Source organism: Oryctolagus cuniculus, chromosome 8, assembly GCF_964237555.1.
Source record: "Oryctolagus cuniculus chromosome 8, mOryCun1.1, whole genome shotgun sequence".
Classification (NCBI taxonomy): Eukaryota; Metazoa; Chordata; class Mammalia; order Lagomorpha; family Leporidae; genus Oryctolagus; species Oryctolagus cuniculus.
In genome coordinates, this window is record NC_091439.1 from 113,131,831 (window position 1) to 113,146,564 (window position 14,734).

At 45.8% G+C, this 14,734-nt stretch overlaps 1 protein-coding gene across 2 annotated transcripts in view; it reads right to left on the minus strand.

Moving 5' to 3' along the window:
- Positions 1–8,711, minus strand: part of AGPAT5 (1-acylglycerol-3-phosphate O-acyltransferase 5) — a 62,638-nt gene extending 53,927 nt beyond the window's left edge. The window contains exon 1 of one of the 2 annotated variants that reach the window (XM_008274179.3): positions 8,181–8,711. In XM_008274179.3, the coding sequence (XP_008272401.2) occupies positions 8,181–8,399 (219 nt within the window). In that variant the 5' untranslated portion in view covers positions 8,400–8,711. The remainder of the gene's footprint in view (positions 1–8,180) is intronic. The other variant, XM_051832695.2, reaches the window with a different exon arrangement.
- Between the last annotated feature and the right edge of the window lie 6,023 nt (positions 8,712–14,734).

The window sequence follows — 14,734 nt, forward strand, 5'->3', positions numbered from 1 at the left end:
TATGTCAATAAAGAATGAGTTAGAATCACTATACCTGTAGATCCTTTTAAACTAAAACACATCAACTAGTAAAGCCATTTCATTCAAGAATCCTCACTCTTTAAAAGTGATATTCAGAGGCCAGTGCTGGGGCATAGTAGGCATCCCATATGGGCACCGGTTTGTGTCCCACCTGATCCTCTACCAACCCAGCTCTCCGCTTATGGCCTGGGAAAGCAGTGGAAGATGGCCCAAGAGCTTAGGCCCCTGCACCCAGACAGGAGAGCTGGAAGAAGCTCCTGGCTCCTGGCTTCAGACTGGCACAGCTGTGGCTGTTGCAGCCATTTGGGGAGTGAACCAGCAGATGAAGACCTTCCTGTCTGTCTCCCCTTCTCTCTCTGTAACTCTGCCTCTCAAATAAATAAATTAAATCTTTAAAGGCAAAAGTGATACTCATCTAAATTCCCACAGAAACACAAACTGGCGCTCCCTGTTAAGAATCCTCCGACAGTTTTGCTAAAAGGCAGAATCAAATCAAGTCGTTTTTCCCTTTATTGCTATCCCCAAGAGGTTATAACCTTATAGAGAGGCAGTACACACATTGAAATATGCTAATGATTAATATGATATATGTTAAAGTTACATAACAGCAATCCTGACACTGAAATGGGGTGAGGTCACAACAAATGTGAAACAATGGGGTCTTCACTGGAATGATAGGTATACAGAGAGCAGTCCAAAGGCAGGCTGATGAGACTATATTAGTTACAAGGAGCAGCAGGGGCTGGGAGAAAGGAGCAACTGGGCTAGAGTGAAACCAGGAAAGAAAAAGTTGGCCAGGGCAGCAATTAAGAAACTTTGAAAGCCATGCTGAGAAGTTTTTGTATTTATTCTGTTATCAACTGAGAACCTCTTCTTCCTAAACAGACCATGCTGGGTGTAAAGTTTCAAAGTAGTCCCATCAACTGATAGAATGTTCTTGAATAATCAAGGCACAGTTCAAGAGTTACTTTATTTCTGTATCACAAAACTAACAAACACTCTCATTTCACTATCATCTAACACTAGAGTTTTCTGTCCATGTGCTTCCTAATGTGAATGCCCTTCAACCAATGTAAACACGCCACCTGAGAATGCATCTTCAGAAAGCTGGACTCAGACTAAATCTTGGCTTGACTACTTCAGATGTGAGCTATCTGTGTTTCTCTGTTTTGTAGTCTGTGAAAGGGGGAGGGATGGCGTCTATCTTGCAAGGATGAAACCTTTTTTGTAACAGAATAATTGCATACATTAGGGGTTACTACAATGCGGTTTGTTACCAATTCCACCTTCTCCTTTTCCCCTTCATATCTAATTTTAAAGTTATATGTCACCTCTAAAACAGACCTGGAATTATTGTCAACCTTTCAACCAACATCCACTCATCCTACCACCAAGACGTACATCTCTCCCCAGGATTACTACATTATCTTCCAAACTGGTAGCTCAGAGCTCCACACAAATGTCACTCGCTCAGGAAATCTTTTCAAGACTCCCATCTCCACTCACTGGGCTAACTTCACATAGCTTCTCTTGTTCACTGGTTGTCTTCTCTGCTAGAATGTGAGGTCCATAAGGGCAGGTACCTTGTCTCTTGTTTTCTTCACTGTATCCCTTGGTAAACAGCATGCAAACCCAAACACTGATAGGTAGGTAGATGGACGAATGATGGATGGATGGATGGATGGATATAGGTTTTAGAGATCCCTTACTGAAAAGTCATTACTCAGTATTGGACTGGCTGTTAATATCAAATTCTGTTTAAAAAACTATAAGAATGTGAGAAAATACCAAACGGAAAATTAATTTGTAATCCCACTTAAGAAACATCAACCCTCAGTTTGTTAAACTCAAAATGAAGCATATTTTAAAAAGAGGGAAAGTAAACTATGTGTTTTCCCATGCATCCCATCACGGCACAGATGTTACCATGTAGGCATTGAGGGACACTTGGAGTTACTTTAAAACCTATCCAAGAAGTTAATTTAATACAGGAGTCTTTCCACAACTCAAACATTTACTTAAAAGCTTTTGGAAGAAATCTAAAGTTATACACTGAACTCTTACGTACCTGGGACAGGTGTGTGTAGGGTAGGAGTAGGGGGAACTGTAACTTTCTCAAAATACATTGGCAGTGTTTGTATTTTACTGCAGTTGTTTGTTTTTATTGCATCTATGATTTAAAATAGAAAAATAAGGTATTACAAAAAGTAAGGCATTAAAAACTTACCACAAATGCAACCTATAATAAAAGTGATTTACTCACAGGGGCTTATAGTTATTAAAAATATAAAATCAAAACATTACATTTGTCAAAGATTTTTAAGTTTAATAAGTTACTCAGTTTCCTATTCAGACTTAAATTGTGTTAGAGTGAAACTGTATTTGAGTGAGGAAATTTAATTTCCTGAATCACAGGTTTTTTACTTTGTGCTTCAACAGGTAAACACAGAGGCACAGCCACATCTGCCAGGCCTATTTCTTCAAGTTACACTGAAGGAAGTGTCATAAGGCTGTCATGTGGATGATACACATGCAGAGGAAAATCAAATTAAAAATACAAACAATTCATATTCTTTGACTACTGACTACTGATACTCAAGAATACCTGGACATTTTGGCAGGACTATGGAAAAAGTGTAGATATGTCATACAAGAGGTTGATCTAGAAGGCCTGCAACATCCCATCTCTAGGGATACAGGTATTTCATTCTAACAGTGGAACTACTTTTATGGCAAACAAGAGTATGAATTTAGGACTATTCTGATGAACTAGCAATACAGAAAGACAAGTTATAAATTTCTCTAGATAGGGCTTTTTGACTGTTTCTGAAGAACTTGAAACAAGATTTCTGTTGAAGTTCTGTAAGAGTATTGTTACTCAGCACACTACATAAAAGTCAAAGCCTTGGACTTGCTTCCAGTGTTTTTTAGATTGTTTTATACTTAAAGCAGATCAGCTGAAGAGCTTTTTATTTTATATAACCTAAGAATTTCGTGTTTTATTGTTGGGGCATGTTATGTAAACACTTGGAGCAAGAAGAACAGCAGTCAGAGCCATTAATGTTAAATATATTTTAAAGTAAATTCCAAATGTTACCAGCTGATTTAAGAAGGAATAGTCAGCATTGTGGTACAAGGGGTTAACCTGCTGGACACCCACATCCCATATCAGAGTGACAGTTGAGACCTGGCTGCTCTGCTTCTGATCCAGCTTCCTGCTGATGCATCCCGCTTCAGATGCTGGCTGAAGTGCTGGGGCCCCTGCCACCAACGGGAGTCACCAGGAAGGAGTTCCAGACTCCTGGTTTTGGGCTGTCCCAGCCCTGGCTGTTGAAAACATTTGGGGAATGGACCAGCAGATGGAATATATCTCTGTCTCTCTCTGCCTTTCGAGTAGATGGAAATAAACATTTTTTTAAGACAAAAATGGTGATTAAAAATACTTATTAGATGTTGATGAGGAGGCATTATCACTAGATACAAGGGTACTTTAAAAAGGTTGTGGACAACAGAAAAGTAAGTTTGAAATCCATACAGCTTTTTTCATAATACCCATTTTTCATGAACTTTTTGAAGACTCCCTCATACTTTCGGCCTGTACATACCAATGACCCATTTTTAGTGTACATCACTGGAACAAGGGAAAATAAATCTTTTAAAAAAGAAAAATGGTGGGTATTTAGCCTAGTGGTCAAGATGCTGACTGAGACATCCTGTTGCACACTGGAGCACGTGAGTTTGATCCCCAGCTCTAGCTCTTAATTCCAGCTTCCTACCACGGCAGACCCTGGAAGGCAGCTGTGACAGCTCCACAGGTTACAGTCCTGCCACTCATATGGGAAACACAGGCTGCATTCCTGGCTCCCAGCTTCAGCTTGGCCTAGTCCGAACACTATGGGGCATCTTGGGAGTGAACCAACAGATGGGAGCTCTCTCTGTCTGTCTCTGCCTCAGAGATAAACATTTTTAAAAGGCAGAAATGGGCCAGCGCCGCGGCTCACTGGGCTAATCCTCTGCGGCGCCGGCATCCTGGGTTCTAGTCCTGGTTGGGGCACTGGATTCTGTCCCAGTTGCTCCTCTTCCCGTCCAGCTCTCTGCTGTGGCCCAGAAAGGCAGTGGAGGATGGCCCAAGTCCTTGGGCCCTGCACCCCATGGGAGACCAGGAGGAAGCACCTGGCTCCTGGCTTTGGATCGGCGCAGTGTGCCGGCTGTGGCGGCCATTTGGGGGGTGAACCAATGGAAGGAAGACCTTTCTCTCTGTCTGTCTCTCTCACTGTCTGGTTCTGCCTGTCAAAAAAATTTTAAAAATTTTAAAAAAGGCAGAAATGAAGAGAAAATAATTCTAACATTTTTTAAAAAGTACATTAACTTTTATGAGCTTCATAAATCATGTTGAAAAGATTTTTTCACTACTAATTTTAATTATTGCAAATATTGGCTATGCAACTACCTCAACATTTAGGATGCATACAGAATTCTACGATAGAAACTACAAATTGTTGAGGAACAATTTTTTGCTTTTTTGCTTTCTTTTTGTTTTCTGTTTTTTCTTTTCTTTCATACTATTTGTTATACTCTTAACATACAGTTAATCATATGTGTATAAAGTTAATTGAATATAGATCTTAGTAAAAAATAAGAATGGGAATAAGAGGGAGGAGGAAGAGGGGTGGTAGTGTGGGTGGGAGGGTGGGCACAGTGGAAAGAATCACCATGTTCCTAAAGTTGTAATTATGAAGTATATGAAACCTGTAACTGTAAAGCTGTATAGTTCTGCATATATTCCTACAGACTTACCTTTACGGGTACAGTTTAAAACTTGCCTTGGAACCCCAAATCTCCATAAGTGGGGTGGTAAAAAAAAAAAAGGCATTTTAAGTGTTAAAGTGATCATAGGGATAGCATTAAGTGTTAAAATGATCATATAGATAGGATTAAGTGTTAAATCGAACATACAAATAGGATCATCTGGTAATAATAACAGAATTAAAAAGGCTTGAATGCTCCAACAAAGGAAGCAGTGCACACAGCAGACTCAGAAAGACAATGGCATAAAGTAGCACTCTGACCTCAGAACCAGCCCTTAAGGCATTCTGGTCTGGCCAAAAAGCCCACAAGAGCATTTCAGGCATGGAAAGACAAAATACTCTGGCAAAAATGTCCTACATGAACGATCCCTGTGAGTGAGACCCCATTGGAAAGAAGAGACCATCAAAGGATGCACTTTTCTCTAAAGGAAGGAGAGAACGTCCACTTTGCTTATGGCCTTGTCTAAATACTGACGGAGATTGTGGATTCAAAAGGCTTCCATACCCCAGGCAGCTCATGTCAAAAGCCTTGGGTAATCACTGACATCATACATAAGAGTGTTCATTGTTAAATTAACAACAGGACTCACTGTGCACTAACTTCCCATGCAGGACCTCTGTCCTCAAAGAGTTGTATTGAGAGTTAATAGTAAAACTTGTTCTCAAAGATCTACTTTGTATTAGTGTATTAAGTGGAAGATAATCTAACATCTCATAAGTTTTAGATAAGCCCAAGTGCCCAACTCCATTGTTTCCTTACGTGTTTCTTTGATTAATGATAAAACTTGTTTTCAAAGAAAAAAAAAAGTATATTATCGCAAAAATTAAAAGAAAAATAAGAAAGGAAGTGGGAAAAAGGATGGGAGCAAAAGAGGGAGGGAGAATGGGGTAGGCAGTGTCATTATGTACCTAAAACTGTATGTATGAGATACATGAAATTTGTTCCATTTATATAAATAAAAAATTATTAAAAATGAAAAATCAATGAAAACTAAGTTAACTGGATAGCCTTATAAATATTTTTCTTTTGGATTTTATAGCTATTTCTCTATTGATTTAATCATAAAAAGAATCAGCAAAAATATTGGAAGGCAGCCTTGTGTACACAAAACCCCAGGTCAGAAAAAGAAACTAACACATTCAAAACACATTCCTCTCAATTATTTACATTTTTGCAACCATAATAGTAACACAGGAACAAGACATCTGTGCAAAGGGGTCTGTATTTTAATTAAATGCCTAAAACCCTCACTTGATGGTGAGTGGGCAGTTGGTCCTAGGATTCCTAACAAACTTCATCAAGGGATACTCATCACATAAAAATTTCAATTATACTTAAGGGTCCTCAGACATCACAACGTAAAAAGATTATGAATGGATTCTTTCACTGCAACAACCAAGAGTAAAGAATTTTTCAATTAAATGTTTTAAAAACGTATTTCTGGGAAATGAAAAAGCAGGATATTTTCAGCCAGCAGTATATATGGCAAAGTACGTTAATTTCAGACAGAGTTATTTTTCACAGAGGTGAGGACTGACTTTGTGTTCTAAGTTTGTATCTCAGTCCAGGCCAGTTGTCAGATGATGTCAAATTAAAAGAGTTAACTCACAATAAAAACCACACATTTTTAATTTTTTTAAAGATTTATTTATTTGAGAGGTAGAATTACAGACAGTGAGAGGAAGAGACAAAAAGGTCTTCCATCTGCTGGTTCATGCCCCAAATGGCCACAATGGAGCTGAGCCGCTCCAAAGCTAGGAGCCAGGAGATTCTTCCAGGTCTCCCACGCAGGTCCAGGAGCCCAAGCACTTCTACTTCTACTACTATCTTCTACTTCTACTGCTTTCCCAGGCCATAGCAGAGAGCTGGATCAGAAGAGGAGTAGCCGGGACTCGAACCGGTGCCCAAATGGGATGCTGCACTGCAGGTGCAGGATTAACCTACTGTGCCACAGCGCCGGCCCCAAAACCATACATTTAAACACACTTGTTGAAATAGGAGCATGGGGGTGGAGTGACTAGGGGAACAACCAGCTTGAATTAGCGAAAAATTTTAAAAGAGGCCCACTTTAAAAGTCAGTCACCGGAGCTGGCACCACGGCTCACTTGGCTAATCCTCCGCCTAGCGGCGCCGGCACACCAGGTTCTAGTCCTGGTTGGGGCACCGGATTCTGTCCCGGTTGTTCCTCTTCCAGGCCGGCTCTCTGCTGTGGCCCGGGAAGACAGTGGAGGATGGCCCAAGTGCTTGGGCCCTGCACCTGCATGGGAGACCAGGAGAAGCACCTGGCTCCTGGCTTCAGATCGGCACAGCCGCAAGCAGCGACCATTTGGGGGGTGAACCAACAAAAAGAAGACCTTTCTGTCTCTCACTCTCTCACTGTCTAACTCTTCCTGTCAAAAAGATAAAATAAAATAAAATAAAAAAGTCACCGGTACATCACGATCAAGAACAGAGATTTTTTTTTTCTTTTCTGGTAAAGACTTAACAGATACTGGTTTGAATGAAGGGCCTGCGTTCCCTTCCCCAACAAACAAGCTCCAAGTGGAGCAGTCGGAAACTCAATACAGTAGCTGGCTGGCCACAGCGCGAACACAGCTGCTTCAGGTGGAAAAAAGAGAGGCCGAAAGACAAGGCAGTACTGTCCCATTCTCCCCACCTCGCCCCACCCCTGCCGCCTGATGGGACCTCGGGTATGGCCAAGAACCAGAGTCTCGCTGTAGGCGAGAGAACGGGAAAATTCACAACTGTGCGTCCTGAGACTTCCAGGAACTAAATAACGCTGACAGCCGCCTTCTGCCTTGGCGTTCCAGCTGCTTTAATCTGCCACTGCGGTCCCCATCAATGGACAGGATGAAAGTAAAGAGAGTCTAGCCCCGGCGGGCGAGAACGGCACCTAGGGCGGCACCTGCACGGGTCTCCTCCCTCCCCCGTGTCTCACTCGCACTGGGGAAGAACTCCAAGCCCAGCGGCACTTCGGGCCCGAACAGCAACACCACCAGCGTTCTAAGAGGAGGTCTCTTCCAAACAGCACCTCCGAGCGCACCTGCACCCTGCTCCACCATCTCCCCGGACCGCAGGCTCGCCACCACTCGAAAATACTGCTCAGCCCCGAGACGCACGGACGCGGAGGGGGCGCGGGCCACACGGAGGCCTCAGAACGACCCCTCTGCAGTGCCCCGGGGATCTCGGCGGACCCGCGCAGGTGGCCATCCGGCCGCTGCAGCAGGAGCGTGAAACACCGCGCGACGGCACGTGCTCCCGGAGCCGGGCCCGCCAGGCACCTGCCGTGAAGGGTCCACACCCGGAAGCAGGCACCTGCCGTGAAGGGTCCACACCCGCAAGAGCCTCACCTGCACCCCGGTGTAGTTCTCGAAGAAGAAGAGCACCATGCTCTGGTAGACGCAGTAGAGCCGGTCGTCCATCCGCTGGTAGAAGCGGGCAGGCAGGCAGGCGGACAGCAGCCGCAAGACCCCCCAGGCCAGCACGTAGGTGGGCGCCGTGCCCAGGAGCACGACGCCCGGCAGCAGGTAGCGCATCGAGTACGAGTGGAGCACCAGGGACAGCAGCATCTTCCCGGCTCGGCGGCGGACGGCTCCGCCTGCTCTCTCTCCCCGCCCGGCCACCCGGGGCCTTCAGCCGCGGCCAGCCGCCGGCCAATCACCGCGCCGGGTCGCCACCCCCCAACCTCCCGGCCGCCCGGACGCCGAGCCCGCCGCCGGCTCCTGGCCTCCGGCCCGAGCCGCGGGCGGGCGAGTGCAGGACCCGGCGCGCTGCTGCAGGCCGCGGGGCTGAGGGAGGGACACCACGGCCGGCCGGGGTCCGTACCTCAGGCGCGCTTACAACCCATGACCCCGGCCCGTCATCGGCTCCCCTGGCCGGGGGCGGGGCTCTGCGGCAATAACATGTCTCCGGATTGGTCGTCCGTCACCATGGTCTCCCTCTGGGGGCGGGGCCTCCGTGGCAATAACACGTCTCCTGAGTGGCGAAGTCCGGCTGTCGGTTGAGGCGCCGCTGCCGCGCAGGCGCGATGGGGCTGGCTCCGGCCACTGCGCATGCTCCCCGGGAGGGGGTTGGCCTATGTGTGCAGCCAGGCGAAGGTGGGTGCGGGCGGGGTCGGAGGACGGGGCTGCGGGGGTGCAGCATCGGTGTGATGCGAGGGCAGGCTGGCTTGAGCGCGCCATCCCGGCCTCGCCTCTGGCACGGGGCGTAGCGGTGCGCTGGTCACCTGTTTGCGAGGCGTTCCGCGGCGCAGGCTCGGAGCAGGTCGGGGAGGGCGTGTGGCCGCCACGCGAGGGCCGGACCCAGTGTCCTCGGCCCCCCGGGCTCCCGTGGTGGGGTAGGCCCGTTTCCCGCCCCGCTGAACGGTGACCGGTACGTGTTTAGGGATGTCCGGGCGGCCTGCGCGCACGGGTAGTGCCTCGTTGCTGAGCCACCTTTGCAAAATTCACTCTTGCAACCCTTGCCGGGGCCTTGCTGTTTGGCCTGGTTTTTTTGGTTGTCTCCTAAATAAGGGGCCGTGTGTGTGTGTGTGTGTGTGTGTGTGTGTGTGTGTGTGTTGAGGGGTGTTTGAAATACTTAGGTGTGCCCGTGGTGATTTTTTTTTTTTTTTTTGACAGGCAGTTAGAGAGAGAGACGAGAGAAAGGTCTTCCTTTTTCCGTTTGCTCGCCCCTCAAATGGCCGCTAGGGCCGGCCGGTGCTCTGCGGCCAGCCAAGTGAGCCGCGGCGCCGGCCTGGTGACTTGTGTGACCTTAAAAAGCTAGGGAGGCAGGGAGCTGTGGCCGCCTTAGATTTCTAGTGTTGACCTTTGGCTGCCGGTCTTTGGTTTTATTGGTTTTCTGTGTAACTCTTCACAAGGATGGTTGCCCTTTGAAAGATGCTTTCCAAAGCAGTGTGGGGTAGCTTGAGGCAGGAAGGCATTTCAGTGCAAAGCCTAATCGGGCTCAGGATGGGGCTACTTTCTTCATGTACCCATGATTCATGAGAGACCCGATTCGGGGATGGTGTCCTCTGGGGAGTAAGCATGTTCTGTGTTCACCTAGGATCTATGCATATATATCAGAGGTCTTCCAATAAGTTCATGGAAAAGGCCCATTATACATACTTTTTTTTAAAAGTTTTTTCCACCAAAATGAACTTGTGCTAACTTGTTATAATATTTCCAATAGGATCTAGTTTGATCTATGAAAGCAAAATGGATTCTGTTAAAATTGAGGCAAGGCAAACATCAAGTTTATGGTGAAGCTTGGGTTGCAGAATGTTGAAATCATTGCTGCCTTAGGAGAGTCTATGGGGATAGTGCTCTACAGTTACCCAGTTCACAAATGGGTAACTGGTTTTAAGAAGGGACAAGCGGATGTTGAAGATGAAGCGCGCTGCAGCAGAACATCTACATCACCGTGCGTGGAAGAAATGAGTCTTGCCTGTGCCCTGATTGAAGAGGACTGATGACTAGCGAGAACAGTGGCCTACCCTATACACATCAACGGTTCAGCTTAACGAAATGCTGAGTGAAAGCTGGAAGTGGTATGTGCTTTCTGTTCAGGGGGTGCACCCAGCTCAGCTCCAGACAAGAGCAGAGCTTTCAATGGAAGTGATAAACCAGTGAGATCAAGATCCTGAAGCATTCTTCAAAAAATTGTAATGGCTGAAACAGATAGCTTTACCAGTACAATCCTGAGGACGCAGGACCGTAAAACCAAGGGGGGAAGTGGTTCAGTCAAAGCAGAAGTGGCTTTGTTAGGAACACAGGTCGTGGTGACAGTGTTTTGGGAGGCTCCAGGCGTTTTGCTGGTTGGCTTTTTGGAGGATCAAAGGATGATAACTTCTGCTTCTCATGAGAGTGTTTTAAGAATGTTAGCTGAAGTTTTAGTCGAAAAACACCTAGGAAAGTTTCGTCTAAGGGCCCCTTCCCACAGTGACGGTGGTCCTTCCTCTCCTGTCGTCAAGGGTAGTTTTGCAAGTGCAGGTATTCACCTTGCAGTCCTGATTTGGCTCTCTTGCTCTCTCTTTTTTGGGGATGGGGGCGGGGGCCTTCCTGGTCTTTAAAGTTTTAAAGAGCACCTGTTTTCTTCACTTAATATGTTGACATGGACTAAGTGGCTGACATTGTTACTCACAAAAGTATCTTGAATTTGATAGAGTATACCTTGAGAAATAAAGTTTACACTTTTTATTTTGTCTTTTCTACTTTTCATGTACTTTTTGAAGTTTCTTTGTAAAGTCAGCATTTGTGTGTGTGTGTAAACGTTGCTTCCTTCGAGTTACCCCACATTACTTTTAGTCACCAAATTGTAAACTGTTGTGGGATGTATTGGCAGTAGAGACACCGAGAATTTAAGCTTCTCCTAGCCCCTGTTTATCTCTAAACCTGAGCTCTTTCTCGGCTATTCTCTGCCTCGTACCTGTGTTCCCTTCTTGTTAACAGCCAGAGTCACCCTCATTTTCCGCCACCATCCCCTCTTTCATTTTTCTCCGTTTCCCCGCCACATTTTTTCTAAGATTTTATTTATTTATTTGAAAGTCAGAGTTACTCAGAGGAAAAGCAGAGAGAGAGAGAGAGTCTTCCATCCGATGGTTCACTCCCCAGTTGGCCGCAATGGCCGGAGCTGTGCCGATCAGGAGCTTCTTCTGGGTCTCCCAGGCAGGTGCAAGGGCCCAAGGACTTTCCCAGGCCATAGCAGAGAGCTGGGTCGGAAGTGGAGCAGCTGGGTCTAAAACCGGTACCCCCACGGGATGCTGGGACTGCAGGCAGTGGCTTTACCTGCTACACCACCGCGCCGGCCCCATCACCACCACATGGGTGGCTTTACCTGCTACACCACCGCGCCGGCCCCATCACCACCACATGCTCTAAGCTGCAACCCCCTTTCACCCCCTGCCTCTGTTTCCATTGGGGTATAACAGTGGGATGTGATTCTGTTTATCTTCCCTGTGGGACAGTTAACAGGAAGTCACGTGTGGGCTGTGTGGGCAGCCTGTAGTACTGTGGGAACACACGTGGAGGTCGGCTGCAGCCTGGGGCAGAAGGAGGCTTCCTGGGTGAAGTGATACCTAGGAGGAAGGCTGCAGTGAGAGATGAACAGGAAGTTCCCTCCATGACCTGAAGGCCTGAAGCAAGTGAATGGGCACACTACCGTAAGGGCCTGACTTAGGAAGCTTTAGGTTTCTCTGGGAAGAAGGCTGTGGCTCTCCCTCACAATCTCATCGCTGTCTAAAATTTCTCATCAGTTACAAAAGAAGTAGGTTCTGATGGGCTGTAAATGGCACTTCGAAGAGCAAGTGGTTACAGAAGTCCTTTAATGGACCCAGTGAGTTATACATAACCGTAGATTGCAATACCCACCATCATCCGTCCTGAAAATATTTGATCCTTTCATCAGCTGGAAACTTTACATGGATCATCTTTTCTTGAAAGCATTTTAATTTCACTTGTACCACAGAATCCTATGTTAACTTGAATGTGCTTTCATGCTTCAAAGGCTTTTGTTGATGAGTCTATGTCATTAGGGCTCTTAAGAGTTAAAATTTTGGGGGCCAGCACTGTGGTGCAGTGGGTTAAGCCATTGTCTGCAGCACTTGTCTGCTACATGGGCGCTGGTTTGAGTCCCTGCTGCTCCATCTCCAATCCAGTTTTCTGCTAATGCACCTGGGAAAGCAGGGGACAGTGTCCCAAGTACTTGAGCCCCTGCCAGCACATGGGACACCTGGATGAGACTCCTGGCTTCTGGCTTCAGTCTGCCACAGCCTCAGTTGTTGCAGCCATTTATGGAGTGATCCGGTGGATACAAAGTCTCTGTCTCTCCCACTCTTAACTCTGCCTTTCAGTTTTTTCAAAAGTTAAAATTTCTTCTAAATTGAGCTTTTTACTATTGTTAGTGATACACTAAGCATGGTGTATACCACGAATTGTAAATTTAAAAGTTTAATTGGAAATACATCTCTTAAGATGCCTTAATTAGAAGAAATTGTCAGGTTATCAACTGGTGTCCTCAAGGTTATTATATCTCCAAGCGGTGCAGAATGCAAGATGCAGGGTGTGCCGAGTGCGAGAGGGGCCATTGTGAAGTGCAAGTTCTGGGCTCCAGGAGTCCTCTCAGGCAGATCCGTCTTAGGAAAATTGATCATCTGAAAATTGAATCCTTTGAAACTGTTAATCACATCTTTATTCTCAGGGATACCCATTCCACAATTTGGAGGTCACACAGTACTATTGGGCAAGGAAAAAAGGTAGGAGTAATAGGAATTGAGTCAGGAAGGATGCATATCAGTAGAAGAATGGCTACGTGAAGTTACAAGATGACTCATGAAATGCCATTGAGCAGTTAAAGAAGTAGATCTAGGAGCGGGTGTTGTGGCACAGCCATTTAAGCCCACAACCCTAATTGGAGTGCCTGGTTTGAGTCCCAGCTACCCTGCACTTCTGACACAACATCCTACTAATGCCCTAGGAGGCAGCAGGTGGTAGCTCAAGTACTTGAGTTCCCGCCACCCCTGTGAGAGATTGGATGGGGTTTCTGGCTTCCGAAGGCTTCAGTCTGGCCTAGACCTGGCTGCTATGGGTGGGAATTTGGGGAATAGACCAGCAAATGGAAGTTCTCTCTACTGCATCCCCCTTGTTGCCTTGCAGATATATCTTTTTTAAAGTTACCAGCTATATGACTGTATAATGTATCTAAATGTATAATCATGGAAAGATCTATGTTAGGTGAAAAAAGCAAGTGCTAGGTAATACGTACATTAATACACCATTTCTATAAAAACTAAAACAATGTACTTCTAAATGCAAATGGCCAGAAAACACTGAAAAATATATTGATGACTGTCTCCCAGGAAGAGAAGATCAGATGAAAATCAACTGGATTTCAGTATTGTTTCAAATTTTTATAAGGAAATACTGATTCACAGGCCAATAACTGTCAAATATCCCACATCATGGGGTGGGGGTTGTGGCTTCAGGTATCAGGACAGAACAGATAAAGCCCCAAAGGGGAGTGGCATTGTGTGAAAAAGAAAAGCAAAGGGGTGACCTTTTGTAAGAAATAGCTAACAGGTATGATCCGTGGGTGTTAACTGACTAGCAGCTATGAAGAAGAGGAAGGAATGAAGAATAGGCTTGAGCAATCAGACAGAATTGGCTTTTATCTACTAATAGAGTGGAGAAGAGTTTTGTAGGTCATAGAACTTAGTTGTACAAAATAAGTTTTGAACATGGATATTTATTTACAATGCAGAAGGCAATCACAGAAATCAGAAATTTTTAAAAAGCTGACATAACACTGTTAGAAAACAAATTCTGGGGGACCAGCGCCATGGTGCAGTGGGTTATTCCTCCACCTGTGGTGCCAGCATCCCATATGGGCACCTGTTCTAGTCCTGGCTGCTCCTCTTCCAATCCAGCTCACTGCTGTGGCCTGGGAAAAACCCACATGGGAGATACGGAGGAAGCACCTGGCTCCTGGCTTTGGATCGGCGCAGCTCCGACCGTTGGGCCATTTGGGGAATGAACCAAGGGAATGAAGACCTTTCTCTCTGTCTCTCTGTAACTTCTGTAACTGTACCTTTCAAATAAATAAAATCTAAAAAAAAAAAAATTCTAGCAAATCAAGTCTTACAGACCTATTATCAGGGACATCCCATTCATAAATGAGGAGGAGCTTTGATGGACTGAACATAGACTTGGGGTGGGGATTATAGGCAGAAAAGGGCTTAAGATGGAAGTGAAACAAAAACCCATGCAGTCATTTCAAAAGTTACTTTCTTTAAAGGGTTATAGCAGAAGGGCTTGCTTTTTATGCCAGCTCAGGTGACCTGGAACCCTTCTGCTTGCCTTACAGGAATCTCCTGTTCTTTGGAAAACTGGCTCATTTTAAAGTTTACTTTGATGTGGTGCATCTCATGTGAGTG